General features: G+C 41.1%; 3 protein-coding genes across 5 annotated transcripts in view; 1 reads left to right on the forward strand and 2 right to left on the reverse strand.

Annotated features, from left to right (window-relative positions):
* The first annotated feature begins 171 nt into the window (after positions 1 to 171).
* Positions 172 to 4592, forward strand: si:dkey-26c10.5 (uncharacterized protein LOC563797 homolog). Of its 3 annotated transcripts, XM_037453443.2 has the most exons (7): positions 172 to 483; positions 995 to 1093; positions 2432 to 2524; positions 2728 to 2838; positions 3217 to 3368; positions 3479 to 3576; positions 4074 to 4592. In XM_037453443.2, exons 1-7 carry the CDS (start codon positions 396 to 398, stop codon positions 4198 to 4200), a joined length of 768 nt encoding a protein of 255 aa, XP_037309340.2. In that variant the 5' UTR covers positions 172 to 395; the 3' UTR covers positions 4201 to 4592. The 3 variants fall into 3 exon arrangements, with proteins under 3 accessions (XP_037309340.2, XP_037309342.2, XP_037309341.2); XM_037453445.2 differs by lacking the exons at positions 172 to 483; positions 995 to 1093 and adding an exon at positions 2158 to 2345; XM_037453444.2 differs by lacking the exons at positions 172 to 483; positions 995 to 1093 and adding an exon at positions 2159 to 2351.
* Positions 4593 to 4705: 113 nt separating this feature from the next.
* On the reverse strand, positions 4706 to 9704 carry trpv6 (transient receptor potential cation channel, subfamily V, member 6). The gene is made up of 16 exons (XM_037453485.2): positions 9574 to 9704; positions 9340 to 9437; positions 9130 to 9252; positions 8448 to 8588; positions 8236 to 8334; positions 7919 to 8094; positions 7658 to 7804; positions 7491 to 7570; positions 7261 to 7396; positions 6478 to 6564; positions 6318 to 6394; positions 6059 to 6224; positions 5831 to 5897; positions 5465 to 5733; positions 5250 to 5356; positions 4706 to 5033 (listed from the first exon to the last, which is right to left on the reverse strand). The coding sequence occupies exons 1-16, from the start codon at positions 9702 to 9704 to the stop codon at positions 4787 to 4789; spliced, it is 2151 nt and encodes a 716-aa protein (XP_037309382.2). The 3' UTR covers positions 4706 to 4786.
* A 3044-nt stretch (positions 9705 to 12748) lies between these two features.
* Positions 12749 to 14539, reverse strand: part of ephb6 (eph receptor B6) — a gene marked incomplete at its 5' end in the record, with an annotated part of 28979 nt that continues 27188 nt past the window's right edge. Inside the window, one exon of the mRNA XM_062565642.1 lies at positions 12749 to 14184. Coding sequence (XP_062421626.1) covers positions 14079 to 14184 — 106 coding nt within the window. The remainder of the gene's footprint in view (positions 14185 to 14539) is intronic.

The raw sequence follows: 14539 nt of genomic DNA on the forward strand, positions 1-14539 counted from the left end.
CCATCCACCTCACTGGTGGTTTAAATCCTACCCTTTCCTAGTTCATGTTACACTTTTTAGAGTAGAGACCAATTTTAAATCAAATTAACACAAAAAGCAAATTGAAACTATGCATACACACAAAGTCCTTCCTCCGGAGCCACTTGTATACATAGTACGTGGTATAGAGGAAGCGCACAGACTGAGGAGAAATCTTCATGGGGAAGTGTTCTGTCTTTACGGATTAGATGAGTCATACAGGCTTGAAGTGTGAGGAGAATTTGTGGGTTTTTCAAAAAAATATTCCCACATTTCAGCTGTAGACACAAAAGATTACATAATACAATTGTCGGTTGACTAGCTGGGTCTGAAAGATTTTCTCGGCAATCGAAAGTTAGACAAACGAGAGAGGAGCCATGGAGATGCAGGAGGTCGCCAAGGAGGGGGAAAGAGGCAAAGAAGATGAAGGAGCAAGTGAATCAATGGTGGAAGTCAAAACTAAAGGTTTGAACTATTTTATTAATTTATATACACATATATATGTACTATACATACAGTGCTTTTTAAGTATTTTTCCCCTTCCTGGTTACTCATTTGTTTAAATGTGAAACATTTATGTCAAAAATGTAAAACATGTCAAACATTATATACAATATCAGACAAAGATAATCTGAGTAAATACAAAGTGCAGTTTTTAAATGATGATTTCATTTATTAAGGAAAACAAAATATCCAAACCAGGAAGAAGTAATTGATGAATCATGAATGAACTGTGATTAAACACATTTTTTGTGATTAAATTCTACTAGCCGAAAAAAGAAAATATTTTTTACAGCACTGTATATACAACTCAAAGTTATGATTGAAAGATGTGATTCACAACATTTTTTTAGGAAAGATATTTTAAAGATGTTACATTAAAATGATCAACACAATCTATACAAAACATAAGACTTAATTTCAGGAGGTTATTTCTGTTTAAAAGTTGTATATGACTGTTTTTGTCTCACAATAGAGGAAGCGGAACCAGAGACCTACCGTGAACTACAAAGTCCACCTGAAGACATATATTCAGAAGCTCTGGTTGTTGACAGTCGGATTACAACAAGATCAGGTACACTTTTATAACAAAATATTAAAAAATAAAAATGTTGCCTGATGTACAGCTGAAAAGTCACCATTGTTTAGCATGTTTTTAAGGCCTGGCAGTATTTATGAAAAAATTAAAAGATTTTAAGTATTGTTAACAAGAAATACTATTTGAACACAGCTTTATAATGTAATCACAACACAACAAAATTCCTGTCTTTTGTATCAACTTTCCAACATTGCTTCAGGAAAGTGTTTTTCATCATCCATGTTCCTGTCGAACTTCAGTTTATCATAATGATAGACACATGGAAAAAAAAGAGCAAAACAGAAACAAAGGTGTTACAGTTTTAAAACTATATCATAATAAAAGGTACAACTAAACTATAATCCACCTTAAACGTTACAGTGATACGGTAAAAGACTCTTCAGGCTTTTGATAATACCGGCCAAGTGAATGATTTTCAGTTCATAACCGAAGAAAAAGAACAACATTTTAAAAAACAGAATACAATTTATTTATGGCATTTCTGCTTAAACATTACTTAAATGACACATTTTTAAATTATTTTGTTTTTGTTACTATTATTATTGTTTTAGAAATCTATTTTTCTTTCAAGTACACCGTTCAAAATGTATTTTTTTTACTTACAAAACTGATGTTTAACTTTATTTGAATGTGGACAGGGTGAAAATAATTGAATTGAAAATAAAGGTATTTACATTTAAACACAAACCGAAAATCATGAACTAAATTTGTTTAGCAAAAACACACATGCTTTTCTGTTTTTAACGGTGCGTCCAGTCTAAATTACTCTATTCAGTTATTTGCAAAAAGTATGTTCTATAATTTCCACCTTGGTGTAAAGCAGACGTGCTTCTGGTTCATGTACCTAGATTTAACATTAGTTCATGTTTTCATTATTTGTGCCAAATGTACCATATTTACTTCCTTGAAAGGAAGAGATAAAGAGATGCAGTAAACGTCCTGGAAATTGAAGGACAAACCATGCTCTGTGCCCCATGAATAATTTAGGAGTCAGTGAATGTCATGTTGCTATAGCAACGAGACAACTGCGCCGCGGGAGGGGGGAGGGGTGTGTCTTAAAACTGCGGAAACAGACAGAGGGGGACGGAGTAAACAAGCTGCGCCACAAACACCGGGCCCTCTTTTTCCATGTACATCAAGTTTTGTCGCACCTATGGCGAGGAAAAGAAGGACGAAGGCAGGGAAAACCTGTCACCTGAATCCAAGTTATCGGTTGAACTGGAGAAGGGTAAAGGTGGGGCAGACCCTGAATGGTGGTTTGTGTATGTTCTCATTACACAAACTGTCTCATATGATATCTCCCCTCTCCCTCAGGCAAAAACACCCGTCTGTACCGGGCTGCGTGTTTGTTTCTCACCATAACCTGTCTGGTCCTGCTGCTGGTCGTGATTATCCTCAGCGTGAAACGTGAGTATCTGCAGCATGTCAGCACCCGAGCAGATTATTGGCGCTCTGTAGGTTTCTCTGGCTCTGCAGCAATAAAAGAAAGGATCACATTTGTTCTTTTTTTTTTTTCTCATTTGGGATGGAAAGTGTGTGAGTGTGTGATCGTACTGGTGCAGCCTGTGGGCACTGTCCCTTGTTTTTACTCACCAAGCTCTGCTTTCTAGTCCAAGCTGTGACAGGAGAAACTACGACGACGGACCGGCAGGGTGCTCCGCTGGCTCCAAGGTGCAGCCATGACGAGTGCCAGGCTCTATTCCACATCACTCAAGCCCAACGTGAGCCGGAAAAAACCTTGCACAAGCCAAAGAAGCATCTAAAAAAAACAAAAAATCAAATTATTCTTTCGCTATTGTCATGTTTCTGGTGACGGTTCTGCTTTCTTAGTTCACCAAATAGGATTGTAAAGCGACAAAGGAAGTTACTTCATCTGCCTATTTTACGAGAAATGAGAGCAGTTTCATTTAAACGTTAGGTCACCTGACTGATCGGCTTTATAGCTTCCTATGAGAACAACCGTTTCATTTAATACTAGACATACAATAGTACAGATCTAAATATGGGTGTCAATAATATCCAATGCAGTCCACATTTACAGAGTGATCTACGTTTTGCTTGCTGGAGGTCTTTCCGCACTGATCCCCCTCTCCTGCCAGGTTGCGCCTGTCGGCAGTGCGCCGATGGGTGGCTGCCTTTCGGCCGGTCCTGTTTCTACTTGTCCACCCACCGGCTCAGCTGGGACGAGAGCCAAAGGAACTGCTCTGCCAGTGGAGGAGCTCTGGCTGTCGTTAACAACCGGAGAGTTCAGGTGGATCTCGCATCAATTCCTTCTCTGACCGTGAAGCATAACACAAACAGTTCGTCAAAAATGGTGGTCATTTGCAACGTGTAAATAAAAAACGGTGCTCTTTCTTACAGAATTTTCTGACTGCGAAAGGGAAAATGATGTACTGGATCGGGCTTAGGCAAAAAGGAGCCACATGGACCTGGGTCGACAAAACTGTGCTGATAGAGAGGTGATGAATGATTGATCAATCCACTAATTAACTTGGATTTTATCCATTTGACCTCTTTCTTAAATATATCGTATTTCATTTGTGGGTTGGATGCAAATATGTGCGAGTTCTATCATGGTGGTAAAAAAGGGTACATTTCTTAAATGTAAAATGACTCATTATGTATTTGGAAAATGTACTCTCAGTAGCTACTTATTTAGACACATGTGTATACTCCAATTGTACAGCTCGACCATACTAGGATGCAGATCAGAAAGACCTCTGACCGTAACTAACTAGGATCTAAGTGCAAACATTTTATCATTTTATTTCCACACTTCTGACAACATAACCAAAAAAAACATTATGTGCTTTTTGAAGACCGATATAATAGCATGACTGTGGTTGCAGTTTTAAAGTTAGAATGCTTGGAGACAGCAGTTTAACTAAAAACAAATGAGCACAATATCTCAGGATTAAAACTGTGTATTTGTCAATGTTCTCTTCTTTTTTTGAAGTTACTGGACGGAAGGTCCATCAGACGGGGATTGTGGGATCCTCAGCCATGAGAAACCACCTGAGAAAAACTGGATCAAAGATTCCTGTCAATCCGTCGCCTACTTCATCTGTCAGCTGGAGCTCTGAGAGCCTCCGTCGCTTGTCTTTAACAAATCAATCAGCATATTGATCCTCTGCCATCAATCAGCAATTTCTCCATTTCTCCAAAAGTTTTTAGATTGTACATCTGTCTTTCCATTTCAATCATATCCAGCAGAAGAAGATAATGCAGCTTTTTAGATGATATTTTACATTTAATGCTTGAAGAGCTATTTTTTTAAATGTATTATTGTACAATATGTGCAATACTTTTGTTTTGAATTGTATTGGCTAATTTGTACTCCAACATATCAGTTGTACTTGTAACTACTACTCGCTCGGGCTAGTGTGCTGTTGGAATTTTTCATAAAGGAGTGCCAGTAAGTTTGTTATAACAAGGTTTTATTCTCATAAAGAACGTTAATGCAGCTACACAAGAAGTTGAATGTCTATGTTTCACTTTATTTTAGCTTAGAAAACATTACTGCTACTCATGTTTTATATGGCTATAAAAATAACACACTCTTTTTTTTAGCATAATACTTCAGGAATAATTGCACAGTTGAATACATAGTCTGTTGAGTCTTCATCTTGAAACTTTTTTCATCATCAAATTACATTACATGAAATCTTCCTAAACATATTTAATGCACTGGTCCTCCTCCAGCTCGTGCTGCTGCATCTCCAATCCCATGGCGCTGTCCCGGATGATCTGCCACCCTGCATTAGACCTCGTGCTGTTCTCACGTCTGAGCTTGGGGCTTCCTGAGATGGAACCCTTCGCTGTGTCCTTCTCCAATCCCTCCTTTTCCTCCTCTTTGGAGAAAGCCTTGACGTAGCGTCGCATCTTTTGCAACATTTGATCCTTTCTGTCCTCAACCCTGAAAAGAGTGAAAAGGTTTATTTAGCTGCTTCAAGGGAAATACTCTCAATACTTAAACCATCTTAGTGAATCTTCGAAGGGAGCTCTTTGATATTTTCTTTAGTCGTGATGAAGCAGTTATGCTGATTTTTAATTCTTATGAACCTAATAAACAAAAGGGTTACTCCACTAAACACTTTAGTAAAACATGTCTACCATTACATATTTACTTTACCTTAGATACCAACGCTCCATCAGGCCGTAGCTGAGCCCACACACCCCGAGCCGAGGCCACAGGCAGCGGGGCAGCCTCCTCTCAAGCATCAAAGTTGTGGCAACCACCTGTACTACATCATTGCAGCTTTTAACCACAACACGCAAATGCACCATTGCATGTTTGCATGCATTTATGTTTGTATCCATAGATTACAGCCAAAATCTGTGTGTTACCTGAGTCCTCCAGAGGTCATCTCTCTCCTGGGCCACCCGCCAGTGTGTGTCACTCATCATAGCTATCAGTAGGTTCAACAGGAGGAGGTAGGAGACCAGAGAGAAGGTGCAGTGCAGCACATAGACGATCGTGGGATTAAGGATGGTCTGGTCCACAGGCAGATCTATGAGGCCCACGCTGAGCTCAAACAGGGAGAAGAGGGTGATAGCATAGGAGTGATATGCAGGAATGGAATCAAGCTCCTGTGTCATATACACCATCCAGAGTGCTGAGAAGAAAGCAGAGTAGAAAAGTCAGGCTTTTTTCAAGAACTACTCATATCTTCTACTTTGATGTTTGTTTGACACCAACAAAAATATACTCACAGGTGGAAAAGCCAATGAGTACAATGACACTCAGCCAAATAAACTTTGTTAGGTCTCCAAATATAACCTAAAGGGAAATGAGACACATGTTAGGTCAGTCTGCAAACACAAATAGGTGAACCTCACCAACCAAAACAACAGCTGAATACACCTGCTTTAAAAACATGTTGGTATGTGTTATTTAACCATGACTCACAAACACTTACAGCGTGCACCGCTGTGTCCTACCTTCTGTATCATGATGACATAAGGGCCGAGCATTTCAAAACCTCGGGCGAAGAACATGACGTTGCACCAGCCGAGAACCAAACAAACGGCCATCACCACAGTCTCTCCCTGCACCTCGCAGACTCTGAACACACACAGCAGCACCACCAGGAACGCGTAGATGATACTGTTCAAAACAACAACAACAACAACAGACAGGTTAAAGGGTCTTTCAGCACAGTGCGCTTTATTGTACTGCTAAGATGTGTTTTCTACTCACAGGATGAAATGGAAGGGTCCTCCCAGTGCGGTTTGGCCAAAATAACGCTTTGCCCCAACTCGCAGTATGTCAGGGATCTGTGGATAGAGGGAGAACAGAAGGTGGTCGGCAGTGCAATACATACATACTTTTACAGGTGAAGCATGTTTCAGAAACTCACCTCCAGCAACAGAATGGCAAAAGCTCCCAGGATGCTGATGATTTCACCCACCAGCCGCAGGTTGTCCGCATGTGTCACATAACTCTCCTGAGGGAGGAAGCAAAGATGTGTTCATTTTCTAACACATGCTGTTAATAGACAGTGTGTCACATGCAGGTGCACAGTTTGACATTTACACATGCACAGTACGCATAAGATGTAAGGTCGAACTGCTTTTTTTTGTGGTTTAGAGGAATGACACTGGAACTTATGGACCGTGGAGGTCATCCAGGGTCACAAGTGACTTTGTTGATGGTCAATAACCTGCTTGTGTGCGCAAGATGGAAGATGCCCACTGTTAAGCACTGGCCCTGGGGGTCAGGATGGAGGAAATAGAAAGCCTCCTGGGGTCCCATGATGGGCAAAGAATTCAGATCTTTTAATTAAGGGGTCAAGGGTTTGATGATATCTAGGAGTGAGGTTGCAGAATTGCAACCAACTGAAACTTCTCTCAAGTGCCTCAAAGGAAACTTTGTGTACACACAAAAAGATTTTTCCAGTGAAAACCCTTCATATGTAAAAAACAAAACACATTGATTCTTGTTTTCAGAGGATTGTGTACTAAGGAAAACATTTTTAGTCATAATACCAAACAAGAATCATTCAAATGGATCGAATAAATATGAGTGTAAATGTATTTGATACACATCACTAAATCTCTTTACAGGTCAATTATAGTTAATTAGAATGAAATATCGTAGTTTTATATAACTTGAATGTAATGTAATGTATGGATCTGCATACCTTTAGGGTTTTCTGGACCCGGACAGTTTTGTCTAGGTCAGACTGCGTGTAGTTCTCTGGAGCGTCCTTCAGAGGGCGATGTTGACAACACAGCGTGAAGGTCCCGATGTACAGCAGATACAGTAACAACAGGAGCCTGATGCAGCAGCATGAGAGAAAAACAGCAAACTGTAAAACCAGACTGCTTATGCGTACTGATCAGATATTTGATTTGAACTATCAGACTGTACCTAAAGTAATGTTTCCCATACAGGTTCCACTTAAGGCTAACCAGCTGCCTGACAGGGGTCAGTTCCAGTATCTTTCTAGCCTGGAAAACAAAAATAATTGTTATTCCTTCAACATCACATCAACAACGTTTATTTTTCACCGTCATACTTTGCATCTTGTGTAGTACCTCTTTCTGGTGGCCGCACACGATGAGCTCCAGCACGGACTGGGTGTCGGCCCAGGAATCGATCTCTGTCAGGTCGTACAGGTTAGAGGTCAGCGGGCCCAGATTCCACTGGACCACTCGCCTCTTGTTAACCAGGTGCTGAAACGCCTGTGAAGGACATAGGGCAGCCCAGCAGTGAGGATAGGCCTAGGGGGCTAATCTACTCCACCTTTCATGTTGGGTTAGGGTTAGGGTGTGAGCCTCAGTCTTCATATCACTCACAACAACATTCCCCTCTTTGGCAGCCAGTTTGAAGGGTGTAAGGCCCCGGGAGTTGGGCACCATGTCGAGTGGCACCGACTGGTCCAGCTCCATGTCGCGTGCCATAATCAGGTCAACGGCCTGGCATGCAATCGTCTTGTTGGGCTGCAGAACCAAAATGTGAAGCACGGTGTTGCCTAGACGGAAAAGAAAATGACGCAGGCAGAGTGTAGACGAGAGACAGGATGAGAGAAGAGAAGGCTGTTAACGATCAAATCAAAATATCAGACACTTGTGTAATAATCCTGAACTCTGGTACGATGGGAGGTATTTCATACCACGGTGATCCTGGGCCCTGGTGCTGGCCCCGGCGTCAATAAGCATGGAGATGATGTCTTCATTCCCGGTACACGCAGCAAAGGACAGGATGTGCTCACCTTTTGACCAAAGGCACATTTTGAAAATGTCACAAAGCATGAACAAATTATATTAAAGTTTGAGGCCCCTCGTGACTACTTGCACCCTTTTTACTGTAAACATGCTGACTTACCGTAGTACACGAGTCCTCCGATTCTCTTCCTGAAGTAGAGACCGGTGACTCGAGGTGTAGACACGTCACCCCCACGACTGATCAGATGATGAACCAGATTGATGTTCTGATTGACAACAGCGATGTGGAGAGGAGTAACACCTGGGACAGAGCAGGGAAAGCATTGTACATCAGTCTGCTGTAAATTCACAGTTCCCACAAAAAGCCTCTCTTTTTAAAATGGGAGAAAGAAGCATTGAATTAATTCACTACACTACACTACAGATACAGTATTTTCTTTTGAAATGTAATGTGATGGAAGCATGAAGTAGCATGAAACAGCATTTCACAAGTACTTAACATTGTACTTGGGTTTAGTACTACAGTTTCCTTTCCTTTCTTAGAGTGCCTGTTCACAATACTTTTGTAAATAATTAACATTTTACGGTATCCAAACTTCGACTCATATGAGGTAGGAAAGTGATTTGACTGAATTAAAAATGGATTAACAGCTACTATGTGTGAAGATGTGTCGTTTTAGCATATTATTTATTTTTGGTGATGCTGTTACTCTGCTGTAAGTGACTCCCCATATCTCACAGGTTTAGCCGAAATAATGTCCTGTAATTAGCTGAGCAGTTCACAAATAGCACGCTGTGTGTTTGTGCTTCGTTTCTCTGTGAGTGCGTCAATGCGTTTGAACCTTGAAAGAGCTCTGAAGTCATGGGCTCGTTGATGAGTTCAGGAGCTCCGTCCATGAGAGCCACAGCGGCCTCCAGGTTATCGTTCATCACGGCAACATGAAGCGCCGTCTCCCCGAGAGCTCCTGAGGGACGGGATCACCGTGTTTAGACACTACGACCGAGCTGCTCGGAGCTGCTCAGAGATAACAACAGTCACAGCTTGGCCTTACCTCTCTCAAAGATGTTAGTGGAGGAACAGCTCAGCAGTTTCTTGATGCACCCAGCGCTGTTCTTTTTAGCCGCATAGAAGAGAGGAAGATCATTTATACTGGAGAGAAAGAAGAGAAACATGAACGGTGTTTAATCAACTTAGACCAAGTCATTAGGCCAGCAAGTTTAATAGAGTCAAATCTATTGTTGGAAACAGTGGAGAAGGGTATCATTTATGATAATATTTTTTTTACTATTTAGTGTGTAGCAGAAACGTCTCATCCAACATCTCGTTCCATCCTTTCTTGTTTTGAAGGCGAAACTTCAGTTGGGTCCACCAGTGGTTGAGCTCGCTGGGAGCGGATCTGGCCAGGGACGGAGACATGGACACCTGTCGTCAAACTAGAAGACACAAAACAAACGTCAGTCGGGAGGCAGAGAAAACAAACATATAAATATGCATAACGATTAAAAAAAAGCAGAGAATCATACAGACAACATTTAGGCCTCACACATGGACTATTCCATTCTTTGTTTTCAACATAAAATAAAACAACAACAAAAAGGAGAGAAGTGACGAAATCCCACCTTTAAACAGTAAATGTGCCGCTCCTCAGCTTCAGATGGTCCTCACTCAAAGTTAGAAGCACCTGTAAAATGGCCCAGTGAGGAGGACTGGAGTGCCACAGACATCACTGTTATTTATGATCCCAGCCATGAGGGAGGAGACAAGTGGAGTGCTTGAGAAGGAATGGGTGGAGTGGACGGATGAGTGATAAGCAGACAGGTGAGACAGAGAGAGTGATGCGGTTGAGAGCAGCTCGACTTTCACAGCAGGTCAGGAATCCCACAGGGAAAGTCGTGCTTTACGATTCTTCTACCATGCTGTTTAGAAATGATTCGGCTGTATTCCTGTCGCCTTTAAAGTCAAGGGACAACGGTCCAGTCCCTAATCACAGTGTATATCTCTGTTACCACCGGTAACCTGTCTACATTGCACCACCTACCACCAAAACCCACATGACCACTATGAAAATTCTGCAACATCATGAGTGTCAACACGTTGCGGTCATTGTTTCTAGTGAGCCGTTAAAGCAAACCCGTTTGGATTCTGCAAGCTCATATGGCTGAATGCGGGTTTGTAATTTAACCTTGATTTTAAAGTGTGATTATCCAAGATGTACTCTTTGGGATGTTCCATTAGGGTCCAAAATTCTCTGGGTAAAACTGAAATTGTTTTGTGGAAATAATCTGATGATGTATTATTTTCAAAAATGTTGCATCTAGAAGGAAAACACTAGTTTTATTCATAATGAATTAGCATGTTGAGGGCCATAATAGATGTGTCAACAGGAATTGTCACTAACAGAGACCATAATGATAATTTGGAGGGCTGGAAACGTCGTGCCATTTAACAAAGCATGTTTATATTGAATGATTTTTTGGTAAAACGATCATTGTTCTCTCCAGAGCTGATTTGGCAAAAAAAAAAAGAAAGAAAAAAAGATTTACCTGTGAATTGTTTGTAAACTGCTTAGTCAACTTTTACAACATCTCTGGTAGGTGTTTTGCTGCACCATTTATAGGTGATGACCAGCAGGCCGGTCAGCCGCAGGATAAACAGGGTTCAGGAAGACTCCAAAGGAGGCCGTGATAATGGTTGCCGATGTGGCCGTCATTTAGTATTGTGGAGATAATAGCTGTTTACCCGGCAGAGAGCACCATCTTTGAGACGTGTCACAGAGACCTGTGGTTTCCAGTGTGCTAATGTCTTTACAAAGACACAATAACACCATGAAAACATGATTTGGTGGTTTTGTGAGTCTCTTGTTTCTGGAGATACTTACCAGCGTGTCTTTCACAACATTGTTAATGTGAGTCGGGACACCGCAGTAAACAATTATTACAGACATCTACCTTCATGACAGTTAACAGATGGAGCTCAATACAAACTTTAACTAAACTTCTAAACGTTCACTACCCTTTTTGTTTCATAATTTCTATGTTTGCACAATAATATAGAGACCTAATTCCACATGTTTTATTTCATTTTCTCATATTATCTTTAATTCAGCATTAGATATTTAATATATATAGTCAGTGGTATTGAGTCGAAAAAGTAAAATCCACCTGTGTAATGGGAATATTTCAACCTGTTCTTTATGCAAACCAACGTGTTTCTGCAAACTACCTAGACACTGTACTCAAGTCCCACAATACCTCTAGTAGACACACTTTGTTACTTACAACCACTGAAAAACGTTTTGAAACGTCAACATGAAGTCGTGTGGTTTACTTTGTTAAAATGACATGGAGATAAAGAGAAGTTACTGGTCCTCCACCAGTTGTGTTGCACTGAAACCCAGTGCCGCTCACACATTGTTCTGCCAGTCCGATGCACCTGGCAGAACAGAGTAGTGTAAACTCCAGCGGTCTTGCTATCAGTACAGATCTGCTGTGACATCAGCAACAACGGCACAGGGGCGAAACAAGCGTCCGTTCTTGGATTACTGCGGATCCCAGCAGATCCCAAACTCCGATTTGACCCAAAGCTGCTGATCCGCGGAACTTGAAAGACGCAGAGTTTACTCTTTAACAAGGTGAAGGTGACATCAGTACATCAAGTTGAATACTGTATATCGCTACGTATTGTGTAGCTGCACTAAAGCTAAAACTAGCTTTTAAGTTAAGATAGAGCTTATTTAGCAGCTTCTCGTCAAAGAGAGTAAGTGGGCATGGATGAATACGGTTGCGGAACTACTTGGCATCGCAAAACAGTTTTAACTTCATGCACCTTTTCATTATAACATGACGGTAAGTTTGTGAGTCATTGTCTGTTGAAAATGGCAATTAGCATTTGCTCCAATTCTGAGATTAAAGGTTGGGCAGGTTGCTCTAATTTTCCCCTTTTAGACTTTAAGGTACTCTTCTTTAATATGGTTGGGTGGATTGGCAGACACCTTTGGACAGACCTTCCCTGCTCCTGCTTTGCTGCTGCGAGGTTGTCACTTTTGGTTTTGAGTGAAATATCTCAAGAACCTTTTGGATTGATTCACATGATCATACAGGCCGACATTTGTGTACTTTGCTGCTTTTAATTTTGTTCATTTTGTTTTTTGTGCAAGTGTATCGCCATGGCAACAGCTGCAGCTACACTCTGTGCTCATAAAATGTGAGTCTGCTAAGAAGCGAAACATGCTGATCATAGTAGCATGTGTGAGCTGTGATCATCTTATGGATATATAGCAAAAAATACCATAAGTCAGCGTGAGAGCTTTCATACCTTTGTGATGTAATTAACTAAAACACTTAGATGTTTTCATGATTTTCTCTTCCCAAGTCACATTTCACACTGAATAGAATGTTGCTTGATTAAACATTAGGACACCATAGTTGATAGCGTGCAAAAAGAAGAGGCAAATGGCAATATATTAAATAAAATCAGTTTTATTATACAAATTTGCACAATTTTCTGGAATAACGGTGAACACTCATACAAGTAAACACAGGTAATATTGTGTGTAGCCTGACACACTTCAACACACACATACACTCACTCACACGGCGTCATGTAGACTATATAAGACGCGCGCACATACACAGCCGCATTTACAGCACAGACACACAGGTGCGCACTCGCACTCGCCTCCTTCCTTCAAGTGTAAACCAGATCCAATTTTTGTCAGTCCTTCCCCATTTCACACATTCACTTCGCTTCAATGACTTCAAGGTCTTTATTCTAGCAATCCAATCAAGAAAGAAGAGAGTGAAGTGTGAAACGTACACATAAAGGTGGGCGCTGTTTGGTTCTGCCTTTGTCTGAGATGAACGTTTACCTTTACAGCTGAGGTGAAGTTGGTCGTATTACTGTACATGAGCTCTTTAGTCTCTGAGAGACACAAAAGAGAGAGTGAGAATTGTACAAACTAGGCTTCTCTTAAACATTGTGTGAGATGTCTTTTAAAGAGATAAAACATGGCCTGCAGCGTTTAAAGGCATTTTTGTTTTATACGGTTCTATTGCAGTGGTTCATATCTAACTTTGGGGTTAGCCTCACTGCTTTTAGACTGGTTGTTTATAGCATTTTGTTAAAACAATTGAACAAACTGTACATTTTTCTCAAATAAATTGTGACACCTTAAAAGCCAAACCATAGGCTGCTGGTTAATATACAGTTTTTAGCTTTTGAGTGGAGAGGAAGTGATCTTTACAAAGAACCCCAAAATATTAGAAAAAAAGCTTTGATTATCTTCACGCAATTCTTTGTATGTTCACAAAAAAACGTTTTGTGTTATAGTTTGTACTCAAAGAGGGAGGTGGGGGGGTTGAAAAGTTTCCAAGGGGGTGGGGGGTAGTGGAAGAGACGGTGAGAGGTAGGACTGCAGATGGGTCTGGAAGGCAAACAACAATAGTGTAAAATCTAGTGGAAAACACTGAGCATTCTTTAAAGTCCTCCTTCTCTTCAGCACCTCCCCAAACCTCGCTTTCTCCTTGACTGCCGCTCCCACGGTGCATCGCTCCTTTTACCTGTTGTGAGTGACTGGCAGGAAGTCCGATCCTCTTTTTCACCCCATCTGGTTGCAGTGTCGGTTGTATGGAAGAATATACAGAGTGGCTTCTCATCAAATAAAAGCTGATTCTCGTTTTTGTCTTTTGGCTTAAAATGTGCTCCATCAAAAAGAGAAGTGAAACCAGACACAAAAAGCAGTAGTGTGAAAACCACAGAAATCCGTGGCGCAGGTTTCACTGAAGGAGGATTTCACACCTCCACCTGCCCCTGCGTCAGATAGGCTCTGAGCTGCTGGGCAGCACTGACGATCTTCCTCTGGTGTCCCAGCAGGTTCACCCCGAGGTTCTGGACATCTCTGAAAAACAGAGCAGACGAAGCGCGGAGGTTGGATCAACACCTCAGCTTGCTGTTGGCCTACGTTTTATATTCTAAAGGGCGCTGGTGGATTGTGTTTGTGCATAATATCCGTCAGCGGCTGATTTGACCTCGAGCTTTGTATTTCTATTCAAATCAATTCTATTTTAAGTTTAAAATACATTAAATAAACAGAAATTATTATTTATCTTTACACAAGTGCCAGCTGAGGACACCCATCACCGACTTCTTCACCTGCAGGATCGTCTGAGACCAACCAGCCGGACGGCTGATGCCATTCATCAAAGTATTTTATTTCAACTTTATATTTTTGTTTACTTTAGAAAACTGCTCAG

The sequence above is a fragment of the Pungitius pungitius genome, chromosome 11 (assembly GCF_949316345.1).
Source record: "Pungitius pungitius chromosome 11, fPunPun2.1, whole genome shotgun sequence".
Classification (NCBI taxonomy): Eukaryota; Metazoa; Chordata; class Actinopteri; order Perciformes; family Gasterosteidae; genus Pungitius; species Pungitius pungitius.